Source organism: Ambystoma mexicanum, chromosome 6q, assembly GCF_040938575.1.
Source record: "Ambystoma mexicanum isolate Mex_15411 chromosome 6q, UKY_AmexF1_1, whole genome shotgun sequence".
Classification (NCBI taxonomy): Eukaryota; Metazoa; Chordata; class Amphibia; order Caudata; family Ambystomatidae; genus Ambystoma; species Ambystoma mexicanum.
The window spans coordinates 1688128220-1688146460 of NC_090937.1; the positions used below are offsets into that span (position 1 = coordinate 1688128220).

Genomic DNA, 18241 nt, shown 5'->3' on the forward strand with positions numbered 1-18241 from the left:
AGTAGTGCAGCATGGGCTGTGCCATTCTCCCTGTGGGAAGAGATTAGTAGTGCCAGCATGGGCTGTGTCATTCTCCCCGTAGGAAGAGATTGGTTGTGCCAATATGGGCTGTGCCATTCTCCCTGTGGGAAGAGATTGGTAGTGCAAGCATGGGCTGTGCCACTATCACTGTGGGAAGAGATTAGTAGTTTCAGCGTGGGCTGTACCACTCTCCCTGTGGGAAGAGATTGGTAGTGCCAGCATGGGCTGTGCCATTCTCCCTGTGGGAAGAGATTAGTAGTGCCAGCGTGGGCTGTGCCATTCTCCCTGTGGGAAGAGATTAGTAGTGCCAGCATGGGCTGTGTCATTCTCCCTGTGGGAAGAGATTGGTTGTGCCAGCGTGGGCTGTGCCATTCTCCTTGTGGGAAGAGATTGGTAGTGCCAGCGTGGGCTGTGCCATTCTCCCTGTGGGAAGAGATTGGCAGTGCCAGCATGCGCTGTGCCATTCTCCCTGTGGGAAGAGATTAGTAGCGCAAGCATGGGCTGTGCCATTCTCCCTGTGGGAAGAGATTAGTAGTGCCAGCATGGGCTGTGCCATTCTACCTGTGGGAAGAGATTAGTAGTTTCAGCGTGGGCTGTACCACTCTCCCTGTGTGAAGAGATTGGTAGTGCCAGCATGGGCTGTGCCATTCTCCCTGTGGGAAGAGATTAGTAGTGCCAGCGTGGGCTGTGCCATTCTCCCTGTGGGAAGAGATTGGTAGTGCAAGCATGGGCTGTGCCACTATCACTGTGGGAAGAGATTAGTAGTGTCAGCATGGGCTGTGCCACTCTCCCTGTGGGAAGAGATTGGTAGTGCCAGCATGGGCTGTGCCACTATCACTGAGGGAAGAGATCGGTAGTGCCAGCATGGGCTGTGCCATTCTCCCTGTGGGAGGAGATAAGTAGTGCCAGCGTGGGCTGTGCCATTCTCCCTGTGGGAAGCGATTGGTAGTGCCAGTGTGGGCTGTGCCATTCTCCCTGTGGGAAGCGATTGGTAGTGCCAGCGTGGGCTGTGCCATTCTCCCTGTGGGAAGAGATTGGTAGTGCCAGCATGGGCTGTGCCATTCTCCTTGTGGGAAGAGATTGGTAGTGCCAGCGTGGGCTGTGCCATTCTCCCTGTGGGAAGAGATTGGCAGTGCCAGCATGCGCTGTGCCATTCTCCCTGTGGGAAGAGATTAGTAGCGCAAGCATGGGCTGTGCCATTCTCCCTGTGGGAAGAGATTAGTAGTGCCAGCATGGGCTGTGCCATTCTCCCTGTGGGAAGAGCTTGGTAGTGTTAGCATGGGCTGTGCCATTCTCCCTGTGGGAAGAGATTGGTAGTGCCAGTATGGGCTGTGCCATTCTCCCTGTTTGAAGAGATTAGTAGTGCCAGCATGCGCTGTGCCATTCTCCCTGTGGGAAGAGATTGGTAGTGCCAGCATGGGCTGTGCCATTTTCACTGTGGGAAGAGATTAGTAGTGCCAGCATGGGCTGAGCCATTCTCCCTGTGAGAAGAGATTGGTACCATGCGCTGTGCCATTCTCCCTGTGGGAAGAGATTGGTAGTGCCAGTATGGGCTGAGCCATTTTCACTGTGGGAAGAGATTAGTAGCGCCAGCATGGGCTGTGCCATTCTCCCTGTGAGAAGAGATTGGTAGTGCCAGCATGGGCTGTGCCATTTTCACTGAGGGAAGAGATCGGTAGTGCCAGCATGGGCTGTGCCATTCTCCCTGTGGGAGGAGATAAGTAGTGCCAGCGTGGGCTGTGCCATTCTCCCTGTGGGAAGCGATTGGTAGTGCCAGCGTGGGCTGTGCCATTCTCCCTGTGGGAAGAGATTGGTTGTGCCAGCGTGGGCTGTGCCATTCTCCTTGTGGGAAGAGATTGGTAGTGCCAGCGTGGGCTGTGCCATTCTCCCTGTGGGAAGAGATTGGCAGTGCCAGCATGCGCTGTGCCATTCTCCCTGTGGGAAGAGATTAGTAGCGCAAGCATGGGCTGTGCCATTCTCCCTGTGGGAAGAGATTAGTAGCGCCAGCATGGGCTGTGCCATTCTACCTGTGGGAAGAGATTAGTAGTTTCAGCGTGGGCTGTACCACTCTCCCTGTGTGAAGAGATTGGTAGTGCCAGCATGGGCTGTGCCATTCTCCCTGTGGGAAGAGATTAGTAGTGCCAGCGTGGGCTGTGCCATTCTCCCTGTGGGAAGAGATTAGTAGTGCCAGCATGGGCTGTGTCATTCTCCCCGTGGGAAGAGATTGGTTGTGCCAATATGGGCTGTGCCATTCTCCCTGTGGGAAGAGATTGGTAGTGCAAGCATGGGCTGTGCCACTATCACTGTGGGAAGAGATTAGTAGTTTCAGCGTGGGCTGTACCACTCTCCCTGTGGGAAGAGATTGGTAGTGCCAGCATGGGCTGTGCCATTCTCCCTGTGGGAAGAGATTAGTAGTGCCAGCGTGGGCTGTGCCATTCTCCCTGTGGGAAGAGATTAGTAGTGCCAGCATGGGCTGTGTCATTCTCCCTGTGGGAAGAGATTGGTTGTGCCAGCGTGGGCTGTGCCATTCTCCTTGTGGGAAGAGATTGGTAGTGCCAGCGTGGGCTGTGCCATTCTCCCTGTGGGAAGAGATTGGCAGTGCCAGCATGCGCTGTGCCATTCTCCCTGTGGGAAGAGATTAGTAGCGCAAGCATGGGCTGTGCCATTCTCCCTGTGGGAAGAGATTAGTAGTGCCAGCATGGGCTGTGCCATTCTACCTGTGGGAAGAGATTAGTAGTTTCAGCGTGGGCTGTACCACTCTCCCTGTGTGAAGAGATTGGTAGTGCCAGCATGGGCTGTGCCATTCTCCCTGTGGGAAGAGATTAGTAGTGCCAGCGTGGGCTGTGCCATTCTCCCTGTGGGAAGAGATTGGTAGTGCAAGCATGGGCTGTGCCACTATCACTGTGGGAAGAGATTAGTAGTGTCAGCATGGGCTGTGCCACTCTCCCTGTGGGAAGAGATTGGTAGTGCCAGCATGGGCTGTGCCACTATCACTGAGGGAAGAGATCGGTAGTGCCAGCATGGGCTGTGCCATTCTCCCTGTGGGAGGAGATAAGTAGTGCCAGCGTGGGCTGTGCCATTCTCCCTGTGGGAAGCGATTGGTAGTGCCAGCGTGGGCTGTGCCATTCTCCCTGTGGGAAGTGATTGGTAGTGCCAGCGTGGGCTGTGCCATTCTCCCTGTGGGAAGAGATTGGTAGTGCCAGCATGGGCTGTGCCATTCTCCTTGTGGGAAGAGATTAGTAGTGCCAGCATGGGCTGTGCCATTCTCCCTGTGGGAAGAGCTTGGTAGTGTTAGCATGGGCTGTGCCATTCTCCCTGTGGGAAGAGATTGGTAGTGCCAGTATGGGCTGTGCCATTCTCCCTGTTTGAAGAGATTAGTAGTGCCAGCATGCGCTGTGCCATTCTCCCTGTGGGAAGAGATTGGTAGTGCCAGCATGGGCTGTGCCATTTTCACTGTGGGAAGAGATTAGTAGTGCCATCATGGGCTTTGCCATTCTCCCTGTGGGAAGAGATTAGTAGTGCCAGCATGGGCTGAGCCATTCTCCCTGTGAGAAGAGATTGGTAGCATGCGCTGTGCCATTCTCCCTGTGGGAAGAGATTGGTAGTGCCAGTATGGGCTGAGCCATTTTCACTGTGGGAAGAGATTAGTAGCGCCAGCATGGGCTGTGCCATTCTCCCTGTGAGAAGAGATTGGTAGTGCCAGCATGGGCTGTGCCATTTTCACTGAGGGAAGAGATCAGTACTGCCAGCATGGGCTGTGCCATTCTCCCTGTGGGAAGAGATTAGTAGTGCCAGCATTGGCTGTGCCATTCTCCCTGTGGGAAGAGATCAGTAGTGCCAGCATGGGCTGTGCCATTTTCACTAGGGAAGAGATTAGTAGTGCCAGCGTGGGCTGTACCATTCTCCCTGTGGGAAGAGATTAGTAGTTTCAGCATGGGCTGTACCACTCTCCCTGTGGGAAGAGATTGGTAGTGCCAGCATGGGCTGTGCCATTCTCCCTGTGGGAAGAGATTAGTAGTGCCAGCGTGGGCTGTGCCATTCTCCCTGTGGGAAGAGATTAGTAGTGCCAGCATGGGCTGTGTCATTCTCCCTGTGGGAAGAGATTGGTTGTGCCAGCGTGGGCTCTGCCATTCTCCTTGTGGGAAGAGATTGGTAGTGCCAGCGTGGGCTGTGCCATTCTCCCTGTGGGAAGAGATTGGCAGTGCCAGCATGCGCTGTGCCATTCTCCCTGTGGGAAGAGATTAGTAGCGCAAGCATGGGCTGTGCCATTCTCCCTGTGGGAAGAGATTAGTAGTGCCAGCATGGGCTGTGCCATTCTACCTGTGGGAAGAGATTAGTAGTTTCAGCGTGGGCTGTACCACTCTCCCTGTGTGAAGAGATTGGTAGTGCCAGCATGGGCTGTGCCATTCTCCCTGTGGGAAGAGATTAGTAGTGCCAGCATGGGCTGTGCCATTCTCCCTGTGGGAAGAGATTAGTAGTGCCAGCATGGGCTGTGTCATTCTCCCCGTGGGAAGAGATTGGTTGTGCCAGCGTGGGCTGTGCCATTCTCCTTGTGGGAAGAGATTGGTAGTGCCAGCGTGGGCTGTGCCATTCTCCCTGTGGGAAGAGATTGGCAGTGCCAGCATGCGCTGTGCCATTCTCCCTGTGGGAAGAGATTAGTAGCGCAAGCATGGGCTGTGCCATTCTCCCTGTGGGAAGAGCTTGGTAGTGTCAGCATGGGCTGTGCCATTCTCCCTGTGGGAAGAGATTGGTAGTGCCAGTATGGGCTGTGCCATTCTCCCTGTTTGAAGAGATTAGTAGTGCCAGCATGCGCTGTGCCATTCTCCCTGTGGGAAGAGATTGGTAGTGCCAGCATGGGTTGTGCCATTTTCACTGTGGGAAGAGATTAGTAGTGCCATCATGGGCTTTGCCATTCTCCCTGTGGGAAGAGATTAGTAGTGCCAGCATGGGCTGAGCCATTCTCCCTGTGAGAAGAGATTGGTAGCGCCAGCATGCGCTGTGCCATTCTCCCTGTGGGAAGAGATTGGTAGTGCCAGCATGGGCTGAGCCATTTTCACTGTGGGAAGAGATTAGTAGCGCCAGCATGGGCTGTGCCATTCTCCCTGTGAGAAGAGATTGGTAGTGCCAGCATGGGCTGTGCCATTTTCACTGAGGGAAGAGATCAGTAGTGCCAGCATGGGCTGTGCCATTCTCCCTGTGGGAAGAGATTAGTAGTGCCAGCATTGGCTGTGCCATTCTCCCTGTGGGAAGAGATCAGTAGTGCCAGCTTGGGCTGTGCCACTCTCCCTGTGGGAAGAGATTGGTAGTGCCAGCATGGGCTGTGTCACTATCACTGAGGGAAGAGATTGGTAGTGCCAGCATGGGCTGTGCCATTCTCCCTGTGGGAAGAGATTAGTAGTTTCAGCGTGGGCTGTACCACTCTCCCTGTGGGAAGAGATTGGTAGTGCCAGCATGGGCTGTGTCACTATCACTGAGGGAAGAGATTGGTAGTGCCAGCATGGGCTGTGCCATTCTCCCTGTGGGATGAGATTAGTAGTTTCAGCGTGGGCTGTACCACTCTCCCTGTGGGAAGAGATTAGTAGTGCCAGCGTGGGCTGTGCTATTCTCCCTGTGGGAAGAGATTAGTAGTGCCAGCATGGGCTGTGTCATTCTCCCTGTGGGAAGAGATTGGTTGTGCCAGCATGGGCTGTGCCATTCTCCTTGTGGGAAGAGATTGGTAGTGCCAGCGTGTGCTGTGCCATTCTCCCTGTGGGAAGAGATTGGTAGTGCCAGCATGCGCTGTGCCATTCTCCCTGTGGGAAGAGATTAGTAGCGCAAGCATGGGCTGTGCCATTCTCCCTGTGGGAAGAGATTAGTAGCGCCAGCATGGGCTGTGCCATTCTCCCTGTGGGAAGAGCTTGGTAGTGTCAGCATGGGCTGTGCCATTCTCCCTGTGGGAAGAGATTGGTAGTGCCAGTATGGGCTGTGCCATTCTCCCTGTTTGAAGAGATTGGTAGTGCCAGCATGCGCTGTGCCATTCTCCCTGTGGGAAGAGATTGGTAGTGCCAGCATGGGCTGTGTCATTTTCACTGTGGGAAGAAATTAGTAGTGCCATCATGGGCTGTGCCATTCTCCCTGTGGGAAGAGATTAGTAGTGCCAGCATGGGCTGAGCCATTCTCCCTGTGAGAAGAGATTGGTAGCGCCAGCATGCGCTGTGCCATTCTCCCTGTGGGAAGAGATTGGTAGTGCCAGCATGGGCTGAGCCATTTTCACTGTGGGAAGAGATTAGTAGTGCCAGCATGGGCTGTGGCATTCTCCCTGTGAGAAGAGATTGGTAGTGCCAGCATGGGCTATGCCATTTTCACTGAGGGAAGAGATCAGTAGTGCCAGCATGGGCTGTGCCATTCTCCCTGTGGGAAGAGATTAGTAGTGCCAGCATTGGCTGTGCCATTCTCCCTGTGGGAAGAGATCAGTAGTGCCAGCATGGGCTGTGCCATTCTCACTAGGGAAGAGATTAGTAGTGCTAGCATGGGCTGTGCCATTTTCACTGTGGGAAGAGATTAGTAGTGCCAGCATGGGCTGTGCCATTCTGCCTGTGGGAAGCGATTAGTAGTGCCAGCGTGGACTGTGCCATTCTGCCTGTGGAAAGAGATTGGTAGTGCCAGCATGGGATGTGCCATTCTCCCTGTGGGAAGAGATTAGTAGTGCCAGCATGGGCTGTGCCATTGTCCCTGTGGGAAAAAATTGGTAGTGCCAGCATAGGCTGTGCCATTCTCCCTGTGGGAAGAGGTTAGTAGTGCCAGCATGGGCTGTGCCATTCCCCCTGTGGGACGAGATTAGTAGTGCCAGCATGGGCTGTGGCATTCTCACCAAGGGAAAAGATTAGTAGCGCAAGCATGGGCTGTGCCATTCTCCCTGTGGGAAGAGATTGGTAGTGCCAGCATGGGCTGTGCCATTCTCCCTGTGGGAAGAGCTTGGTAGTGTCAGCATGGGCTGTGCCATTCTCCCTGTGGGAAGAGATTGGGTTGCCAGTATGGGCTGTGCCATTCTCCCTGTTTGAAGAGATTTGTAGTGCCAGCATGCGCTGTGCCATTCTCCCTGTGTGAAGAGATTGGTAGTGCCAGCATGGGCTGTGCCATTTTCACTGTGGATAGAGATTAGTAGTGCCAGCATGGGCTGTGCCATTCTCCCTGTGGGAAGAGATTAGTAGTGCCAGCATGGGCTGTGCCATTCTCCCTGTGAGAAGAGATTGGTAGCACCAGCATGCGCTGTGCGATTCTCCCTGTGGGAAGAGATTGGTAGTGCCAGCATGGGCTGTGCCATTTTCACTGTGGGAAGAGAGTAGTAGCGCCAGCATGGACTGTGCCATTCTCACCAAGGGAAGTGATTAGTAGTGCCAGCATGGGCTGTGCCATTCTCCCTGTGGGAAGAGATTAGTAGTGCCAGCATGGACTGTGCCATTCTCCCAATGGGAAGAGATTGGTAGTGCCAGCATGGGCTGTGCACTTCTCCCTGTGGGAAGAGATTAGCAGTGCCAGCATGGGCTGTGCCATTCTCCCTGTGGGATGAGATTAGTAGTGCCAGCATGGGCTGTGCCATTCTCCCTGTGGGAAGAGATTGGTAGTGTCAGCATGGGCTGTACCATTTTCACTGAGGGAAAAGATTAGTAGTGCCAGCATGCGCTGTGCCATTCTCCCTGTGGGAAGAGATTGGTAGTGCCAGCATGGCCTGTGCCATTCTCCCTGTGGGAAGAGATAGTAGTGTCAGCATGGGCTGTGCCACTCTCCCTGTGGGAAGAGATTGGTAGTGCCAGCATGGGCTGTGCCACTATCACTGAGGGAAGAGATTGGTAGTGCCAGCGTGGGCTGTACCATTCTCCCTGTGGGAAGAGATTAGTAGTGCCAGCGTGGGCTGTGCCATTCCCCTGTGGGGAAGAGATTAGTAGTGCTAGCGTGGGCTGTGCCATTCTCCCTGTGGGAAGAGATTGGTAGTGTCAGCATGTGCTGTGCCATTCTCCCTGTGGGAAGAGATTAGTAGTGCCAGCATTGGCTGTGCCATTCTCCAAGTGGGAAGAGATTGGTAGTGCCAGCATGGGCTGTGCCATTCTCCCTGTGGGAAGAGATTGGTAGTGCCAGCATGCGCTGTGCCATTCTCCCTGTGGGAATAGATTGGTAGTGTCAGCATGTGCTGTGCCATTCTCCCTGTGGGAAGAGATTAGTAGTGCCAGCATTGGCTGTGCCATTCTCCAAGTGGGAAGAGATTGGTAGTGCCAGCATGGGCTTTGCCATTCTCCCTGTGGGAAGAGATTGGTAGTGCCAGCATGCGCTGTGCCATGCTCCCTGTGAGAAGAGATTGGTAGTGTCTGCATGGGCTGTGCCATGCTCCCTGTGAGAAGAGATTGGTAGTGCCATCATGGGCTTTGCCATTCTCCCTGTGGAAGAGATTGGTAGTGCCAGCATGCGCTGTGCCATTCTCCCTGTGGGAAGCGATTAGTAGTGCCAGCATGGGCTGTGCCATTTTCACTAGGGAAGAGATTAGTAGTGCCAGCATGGGCTGTGCCATTTTCACTGTGGGAAGAGATAAGTAGTGCCAGCATGGGCTGTGCCATTCTGCCTGTGGGAAGAGATTAGTAGTGCCAGCATGGGCTGTGCCACTCTCCCTGTTGGAAGAGATTGCTAGTGCCAACATGGGCTTTGCACTTCTCCCTGCGGGAAGAGATTAGTAGTGCCAGCATGGGCTGTGCCATTCTCCCTGTGGGAGGAGATTGGTAGTGTCAGCATGGGCTGTGCCATTTTCACTGAGGGAAGAGATTAGTAGTTCCAGCATGGGCTGTGCCATTCTCCCTGTGGGAAGAGATTGGTAGTGCAAGCATGGGCTGTGCCACTATCACTGTGGGAAGAGATTAGTAGTGTCAGCATGGGCTGTGCCACTCTCCCTGTGGGAAGAGATTGGTAGTGCCAGCATGGGCTGTGCCACTATCACTGAGGGAAGAGATTGGTAGTGCCAGCATGGGCTGTGCCATTCTCCCTGTGGGAGGAGATAAGTAGTGCCAGCGTGGGCTGTGCCATTCTCCCTGTGGGAAGTGATTGGTAGTGCCAGCGTGGGCTGTGCCATTCTCCCTGTGGGAAGCGATTGGTAGTGCCAGCGTGGGCTGTGCCATTCTCCCTGTGGGAAGCGATTGGTAGTGCCAGCGTGGGCTGTGCCATTCTCCCTGTGGGAAGAGATTGGTAGTGCCAGCATGGGATGTGCCATTCTCCCTGTGGAAAGAGATCGGTAGTGCCAGCATGGGCTGTGCCACTATCACTGTGGGAAGAGATTAGTAGTGTCAGCATGGGCTGTGCCACTCTCCCTGTGGGAAGAGATTGGTAGTGCCAGCATGGGCTGTGCCACTATCACTGAGGGAAGAGATCGGTAGTGCCAGCATGGGCTGTGCCATTCTCCCTGTGGGAAGAGATTGGTAGTGCCAGCATGCGCTGTGCCATTCTCCCTGTGGGAAAAGATTGGTAGTGTCTGCATGGGCTGTGCCATGTTCCCTGTGAGAAGAGCTTGGTAGTGTCAGCATGGGCTGTGCCATTCTCCCTGTGGGAAGAGATTGGTAGTGCCAGCATGGGCTGTGCCATTTTCACTGAGGGAAGAGATTGGTAGTGTCAACATGGACTGTGCCATTCTCCCTGTGGGAAGAGATTAGTAGTGCCAGCATGGGCTGTGCCATTCTCCCTTTGAGAAGAGATTGGTAGTGCCAGCATGCGCTGTGCCATTCTCCCTGTGGGAAGAGATTGGTAGCGCCAGCATGCACTGTGCCATTCTCCATGTGGGAAGAGATTAGTAGTGCCATCATGGACTGTGCCATTCTCCCTTTGGGAAGAGATTGGTAGTGCCAGCATGGGCTGTGCCATTTTTCCTGTGAAAAGAGATTGGTAGTGCCAGCATGGGCTGTGCCATTCTCACTGAGGGAAGAGATTAGTAGTGCCAGCATGGGCTGTGCCATTCTCCCTGTGGTAAGAGATTAGTAGTGCTAGCATGGGCTGTGCCATTCTCCCTGCGGGAAGAGCTTAGTAGTGCCAGCATGGGCTGTGCCATTTTCACTGAGTGCTGTTGCTTACATATTTGTGTTTGGGGCAGCATACATTTGTCCAAACGTAATGTCATCACTGATGACATAATAGACCAGTCAAACGATATGTATGATTGGTGACAAAGCTGCTCATCTAATGTCAAACACCTGCCTTTATCGTTTGTACGTATGTGCAATGTGTAATACATGGAAATGGGGAGCTTTCATGTACGAGTTGGATTCTAACTGAAGTAATAAAATCGTAGAATGCCCATGCTTTGTCCTGATGTTTAAAAAATCAACAGAAAATGTCTTGTCCACTCACAAGGTCTCATTTGTTTTTCCTCGTGCTCTTGGATACTCTATGGTTCTAAATAAGAATGAATCACACTATTTCTGCTGAATATCACCTCTATCACATTATATTTCTTCGTCCCAAGTCCACTACTCTGCCACTTGCTTTTGTGCCTTTCCCCACTAAGTGACATGTCAAAGCCGTATTAGTTACTATGTGAGTAATGAACTAATGCACATCACTATTACTGAGAACCACGCTGCCTGTAACATGTGATGCCGGGGACTGTGCATGCGTTGAAACTAATAATGTGCTTCTTTAATTTCATTAGGTGATTGAAGCCCCAGAAATGCAACAAGACTGATTGTTAAATTCACTGGACTAATAAGGTGCAAAGCTTCATCAATACACAGTGGAGTTTCCTAACATCTTAGAAGGATACACGCATGTGGTCCAGTTGTCTTCTCAGATTATACAGGAGCTGGGATTGAGAAGCCTAACGAATACATGCTGGGTTTCATCCATTCAACACATCCATTGTAGCATCCAGCAGCACAGCGCTACAATACATATCTAGCAATACAGACTAATGGTGGCAACTTTGAGAATGATAGCAACAGTCTTTGATGTGCAGTAAGAAAAGCTTTTTTGCCTATTAGTTCTGAGAGAACATATGTATGTGCTATTTTACATACATGTCGAATGTAACACCTGTATATGTGAATTGACAAATATTATCCATGCCCTGAATATTTTAAAAGCTTCAGTCAGAGGAAAAATCTTCTTTGTCACCAGAAGTGACCTACACATGAAAAAGCTCATCTGCTTTCTGAATTTGGGAAATGGTTCAATAGAAAGAGTTCTCTTTTAAAGCACCTCACAAATGTAACTGGCCAGAAGCCCTACCTATGAACAGAATGTGGGAAAAGGTGTTATCGAAAAATAAGCATACGTATTGCCCATGTGAAGACATAGGTGAAAGATCTCATCCATTAAATGCCTTTGAGAATAGCGTTCATTTGCATAATACACTTATCTGCCACCAGACGACACATTCACGTGAGAAACCTCATGAGGGCACTGAATGTGTGAAAGGGTTATATCAGAAGGGAGAACCTACTAACCACCAGAAAACACATACCGGTGAAAAACCTCATGAGAGCACTGAATGTGGGAAAGGGTTTGCACAGAAGGGAAATCTTGCTACCCACCAACGAACACATACAGGTGAGAAACCTCATAAGTGCACTGAATGTGGGAAAGGATTTGCTGAGAAGGGAAAGCTTACTATCCACCTGAGAACACATACAGGTGAGAAACCTCATGAGTGCACTGAATGCGGGAAAGGGTTTGCTGAGAAGGGAAATCTTGCTATCCACCACAGAAAACATACAGGTGAGAAACCTCATGAGTGCACTGAATGCGGGAAAGGGTTTGCTGAGAAGGGAAGTCTTGCTATCCACCAGAGAACGCATACGGGAGAGAAACCTTATAAGTGCACTGAATGTGGGAAAGGATTTGCTCATAAGGTATCTCTTACTCTCCACCTGAGAACCCATACAGGTGAAAAACCTCATCAGTGCACTGAATGTGGGAAAGGATTTGCTGAGAAGGGAAAGCTTACTATTCACCTGAGAACACATACAGGTGAGAAACCTCATGAATGCACTGAATGTGGGAAAGGGTTTGCTGAGAAGGGAAATCTTGCTATCCACCAGAAAACACATACAGGCGAGAAACCTCATGAGTGCATTGAATGTGGGAAAGGGTTTGCTGAGAAGGGAAATCTTACTATCCACCAGAGAACACATACAGGTGAGAAACCTCATGAGTGCATTGAATGTGGGAAAGGGTTTGCTGAGAAGGGAAATCTTGCTATCCACCAGAGAACGCATACAGGTGAGAAACCTCATGTGTGCACTGAATGTGGGAAAGGGTTTTCTCGGAAGTTAACACTTACTATCCACCAGAGAACGCATACAGGTGAGAAACCTTATAAGTGCACTGAATGTGGGAAAGGATTTGCTCATAAGGTATCTCTTACTCTCCACCTGAGAACACATACAGGTGAAAAACCTCATCAGTGCACTGAATGTGGGAAAGGATTTGCTGAGAAGGGAAAGCTTACTATACACCTGAGAACACATACAGGTGAGAAACCTCATGAATGCACTGAATGTGGCAAAGGGTTTGGTGAGAAGGGAAATCTTGCTATCCACCAGAAAACACATACAGGCGAGAAACCTCATGAGTGCATTGAATGTGGCAAAGGGTTTGCTGAGAAGGGAAATCTTGCTATCCACCAGAGAACACATACAGGTGAGAAACCTCATGAGTGCATTGAATGTGGGAAAGGGTTTGCTGAGAAGGGAAATCTTGCTATCCACCAGAGAACACATACAGGTGAGAAACCTCATGTGTGCACTGAATGTGGGAAAGGGTTTTCTCGGAAGTTAACACTTACTATCCACCAGAGAACGCATACAGGTGAGAAACCTCATGAGTGCATTGAATGTGGGAAAGGATTTGCTGAGAAGGGAAAGCTTACTCTCCATCTGAGAACACATACAGGTGAAAAACCTCATGAGTGCATTGAATGTGGGAAAGGGTTTGCTGAGAAGGGATATCTTGCTATCCACCAGAGGACACATACAGGTGGGAAAACTCATGTGTGCACTGAATGTGGGAAAGGGTTTTCTCGGAAGTTAACACTTACTATCCACCAGAGATCGCATACAGGTGAGAAACCTCATGAGTGCATTGAATGTGGGAAAAGGTTCGGTCAGCGGGGAGACCTTATTTGCCACTGGAGGACTCATTCAGGTGAGAAAGCTCATGAGTGCACTTAATGTAAGAACATGTTCAGTCACAAGGCAGGGCTTATTTACCATCACTTCTCACATACAGGAGAGAAAGCTCATGCGTGCACTGAATGTGGGAAGAGCTTCTTTTTGAAGGGAAATCTTACTCTCCACCAGAGAACACATAAAGGTGAGAACATTTATCTGTGTATAGACCGTGGGAAAGAATTTGCTACAAAGGGAAAGCTTACTCCCCACCAGTGAATGCATACAGGTCAGAATCCTCATGAGTGCAATGAATGTGGAGTTTACTTTTGAAGGGAAATCTTATTTGCCACCAGAGAATGCATAGATGTGAGAAACCTCACAAGTGCACTGAATGTGGGAAAGGGTTTGCTCAGAAGGGAATGCTTACTCTCCACCTGAGAACACATACAGGTGAGAAACCTCATGTGTGCACTGAATGTGGGAAAGGATTTTCTCAGAAGGCACAGCTTACTCACCACCTGAGAACACATACAGGTGAGAATTCTTATCAGTGCATTGAATGTGGGAAAATGTTCTGTCGGCAGGGAAGACTTCTTTACCATTGGTTCTCACATACACGCGAGAAACTGAATGTGGGAAGAGCTTCTTTTTGAAGGGACATCTTATCTCCCACCAAAGAACACATACAGGTGAGAAAGCGTAACAGTGCACACACTGAATGTGGACAGCAACCTAATTAGGCACCAGACAGAAGATGCCCAGGAAGGTCCATGTCAGTGTATGGAATTTAGGAAACACTTCAGCACACAGGATGTTCTTATCAGTCATGAGTGAGGATATGCCTGTGGCAGAATATCTGCTGGAATTGAAGCTTAGGAGAGGAGAAAGCACGTTTTCAGTGGTAATGAGTTTGGCATGGCTATTGTTCAAAACTTTGGAAGGCCTGTCACAAAAACAATTCCCAGTTTTATTTGCACAAAAATAGTGTCTTTTTACGATTGGTTGAATCACTGCTGTTTCAAATGCATCCCTTCTGGAATATTCTAAAAGAAGATTGCACCTTCTGTACTAAGGTACCAATCCTATGGAACACTTTGCCTAAGGACCTAAGGCAAATTATTGGGCACTAACATTTTGAAAGAGCCGTAAGAGACAGTGGTTGAATCAATAACTAAAGACCCTCCAATATACTCGGGTTCTGCCATACGGTTTGGCGGTCTATGAAAAATGGACACCTCTCACGATGGACGGCAAACGCATTTTATTGGCCGAAGGCCAAGCGTCTCATGTACGTAACAATAGGAATACAGGTTTCCGATTTTTGACCAATGAACGGCCATTTTGATGTAACAAGGATCGCCATTTTGTTTTCTAACGATTGCTCATTGCTTTCTGTTCAAACTGCTTCGCAGCACATTTCTGCTTACTCTGCTCATTTGTTAACATTGTTGTCTGAACGTGAAAGGACCAGGCCGCAAGGCCACGAGGCTAATAAGAGTTTGTTGAAACACAACGTAGGCAGCTCCGGAGAGGAATGCCCGGCTCCCTCCCGAATGTAGCCTTGAAGGAGAGCCGCAGGGCATTTAATCATTTCACAGCTTCCAGCCAGTTTCGTTATATGGTAGAATATGTTAGAATAAAGCAGATAAAGGCTTGAATTATGCTCTTCTTACGGCCCCCCTTTTCCAAGCCCTGTAGAGCGTGTCGGCTCCCAGGACACGAATAGAACCTCATAGATAGCAAGGTCTGGAATGTGACTCTTCCCCCGTATGTAGCTTGCTTACAAGAACAGAAGCACTGTGTTCTGTTCAACAAAGAAAAGATGTCTCCACACTTGCAAGGTTGCATATTGTTGCTAGAATAGATATTTGAAGGTGTCATATTCGTCGAAATTGTCCATCATCAAACCGAGTTCAAAGAAACCCAATAAAGGGGGGTATTAAACATGTCACAGCTGATTGTATGATATGCATCTTGTATATATGTAACTGATGTACGTAATTCGCTCTCTTGCATCCCTCGAGGTCTAGAGATACACGTTGCGGGGCGTGAGACCGAGTTGGCCAACTGAGACCATTTGCTTTGCAATAAACCCTAGCTTTGGGAATACAACCTTGTGTCTGGCGTATCTATCGTGTGTGGTGACTTGCCTTGTTTCCATAACGTGAGGGACCCCTAGGAGCCCCTTTCAAGATGGCGCCCGAATGGGGACCCTCCCCCACTTGTTCCATCATGTACGTTGTAATTGAGTAAAGGTGGAGAACGACGAGGACGGGACGATCGAGCCGGGATCAAGAGGTGTTCGGGGCGCCCTGTAGAAGTGATGAGAGATTCCTTTGCAGATCTGCACACATCTGATCCCTGATCGACGTATCTGGCCAGAGAACAAGGAGGCGGGGGTCCTGAAACGAGGCAGAAGCCAAGAAACGCAGAAACAACGTCATTGGTTGCGTCAGTATACAGACGAATTGTGTCCTGGAGGACAAATTGATTTATCAGGTGAGTCATACCCCGATTCAAAATAATCCTGATATTGGTTGAGAGTTGACTTTGCAAAATCAAACGCCCTAGGTAAGGTTGATTAACCAAGGGGAGGTTGAAACATGCCTGGGGTATTGTCCACCCAAGCGGGGTTTTTCCGCTGCGGTAGACAATCTTTGGAAGATGGCAAAATTGCACCACCTGGGGGAACGCCGGCGTATGAGATGTATGTGAAGTATGGTGTGGGAGCGATAATATTCTGTGAGACTTGGCATAGGCAAACCAGAAAGAAACAAGACCATCAGTGGCCGATAAATGGTAGTTTTGAGATAGCGAGAATAGATAATTTGGAAAGGGTGTTGATAAGAAAGAAAGCATGTCCCGCAGCATTTGATATCGTTAAGGACTGGAGAAGGGAAGCAATGCTCCGATTTAGAAGTAGAGCGAAGCATGCACGCAGGCATAAATTGAAAGGTGAAGTAGCGGAAGAAAAGGAGGAGGAGGAGTGGACTGAGAGTCTAAGGAGGTCAGGTAGACGTGACCAGTTGAATATAGAAAAAATATACCCACAACGAGAATTGAACATAGCAGATGAAGTGATGGAAAACATATTGATCCATACAAAACAAGGCCCAAGATCAGAAGCGAGGCCAAACACGTCAATAACTATTGCTCAACCCCCTCCCGTAGCTCAAACTCTCCCTCCCGTAGATCAAGCCCTCCCACAGCCACAGACCGCGCACGTAACACTTCCTATTAGCCAACCAGGCCAACAGCAGACACTCCCCGTTCCTATTGTCCCATTCGCACCTCCCGCCTTAGATACAGACTCGGTACCATCCGTCCCTCCAGGGGTTGAAGTTGAAACCACAGTGGCAAGAGGCGGGACTGAACAAAGTGGATGCACAAGGGTAACTCGCACTGCGATCAGCAAAGAAAGGAAGGTGGAATTGCAGCAACAGGCAGAAATGTATATAGACAGGAATGATGTGACGGCAGCATTGGCTTCGATGTTAGACTTCCGAAGAAGCAACGAAAGACAGGTAGTGTTGGGATGCATGGGTGAATATTTGGTGGAGAGATGGAAACAGTTAATTGGGAAATTACCACCGCAGCGATTGTTAGACTTGAATGCATTAGCACGCTGTAGACAAAGAGATGAAGAAGTGAGGGAACATGTGTATGGACTTTTTGACCTTAAAAATGAATTGGATAATGATTATGCTGAAATGCTTACTGCACCTGGGTACTGGGGTAAGGATATCGGGAGAGATAGGAAGGAAGTGCTAGGGCCACACAATTGATGGCAACAGTTACCATCGCCGGGGCGAAAGGCGATGGTGGACGAATTATTGTTATTAAAACAGGTGGGGGAAGACTTGAAAGCATGCATACTGAAAACAAGGGTGTTACTGCAGCAAGTAGCAGGACATAATAGAGGAAGAGAGAACGCACAAGGGAGGAGTAATTCGAATATGCATGGGGGGCCATTCGGGCCAAATCAGTGTGCATACTGTTAGGAGGAAGGACACTGGCGAGCGCAATGTCCGCATTTACAGAATAGAAATGGACCTGGTCAGAGAAGACAGCACAGAGGGCACCAAGGAGCGAATGGACCAAATAGGAATAGTATGCAGCAGCACCACAATAATGAAGGTAATCAAAACCAAGCCCAAAACTAAAGTGCTCCTAACCAGAGCCAGGGTCAGCAAAACCAACAGTATGGGAATCAGAGTGGGGGAAATAGAGGAAAGAATGGGAACATGTTCAATACACAGCCAAATACGTATTACAGTAATAGTAGTGTCTGCACATCAGATGATGTGTTATTTCCCCAATAGGACTGCCCAGGGCAGGGGTCGGAACCAGTGTCTATTCCCGTAAATCAGAGAGGTCCCTACGTAGAAATGGGAGTCGGGAATGAGGAGCACCGCTTCCTTGTAGATACAGGAGGGCAAAAGTGTTCAATAGACCATCACTTCATTCCAGATATACCACTGTCAGGGCAAAAGCATGTTTCCGTAGGGTTTGCAGGTACACCAGTCATAAACCCAGTGTCCCAACCAGTCCCAGTTACTATAGGACCATTCACTGAACATTGACCCTTTCTCCTAACAGAAAATTGTGGGGAGAACTTTTTGGGATTGAACTTGTTGAAAAAGCTAGGTGTGATTATACATTGTACGTCAGACGGGGTGTTTCTGACAATTTGGCCACAAGATGCCCCCGTGTCAGAATTCATGTCTGAAACCTTGCCCGCAGAGTTAAGAAAAGTGCCAACCTGTATATGGGCGATGTATGACAACGATGTAGGATGCTTGAAGATAGAGCCAGTAAGGATCATTTTGAAAGAAGGAGTTACACTGCCAAGAATTCCCCAGTATAAAATTTTGGCAAACGGAGAGAAAGGATTGAAAAGTATTGTTTCAGATTTGGTGAAATTAGGTGTAATTGAAGAAATTACAGGCAGTACATGTAACAGCCCGATTCTTCCAGTGTATAAGAAAGGAGGCAATGAAGTACCATATCGTTTCATAATTGATTTGCGCGCGCTAAACAAAGTAGTAGATCCACAATTTCCTTTGGTCCCAGATGTCACTACAATATTGACAATGATACCT

At 49.8% G+C, this 18241-nt stretch overlaps 1 protein-coding gene across 1 annotated transcript in view; it reads left to right on the top strand.

Moving 5' to 3' along the window:
* LOC138517067 (zinc finger protein 268-like) overlaps positions 1 to 15251 on the top strand; it is a 214341-nt gene extending 199090 nt beyond the window's left edge. The window contains exon 4 of the mRNA XM_069632576.1: positions 10682 to 15251. Within this exon, the coding sequence (XP_069488677.1) occupies positions 11259 to 13199 (1941 nt within the window). The 5' untranslated portion in view covers positions 10682 to 11258 and the 3' untranslated portion in view covers positions 13200 to 15251. The remainder of the gene's footprint in view (positions 1 to 10681) is intronic.
* The last annotated feature ends 2990 nt before the right edge of the window (positions 15252 to 18241 follow it).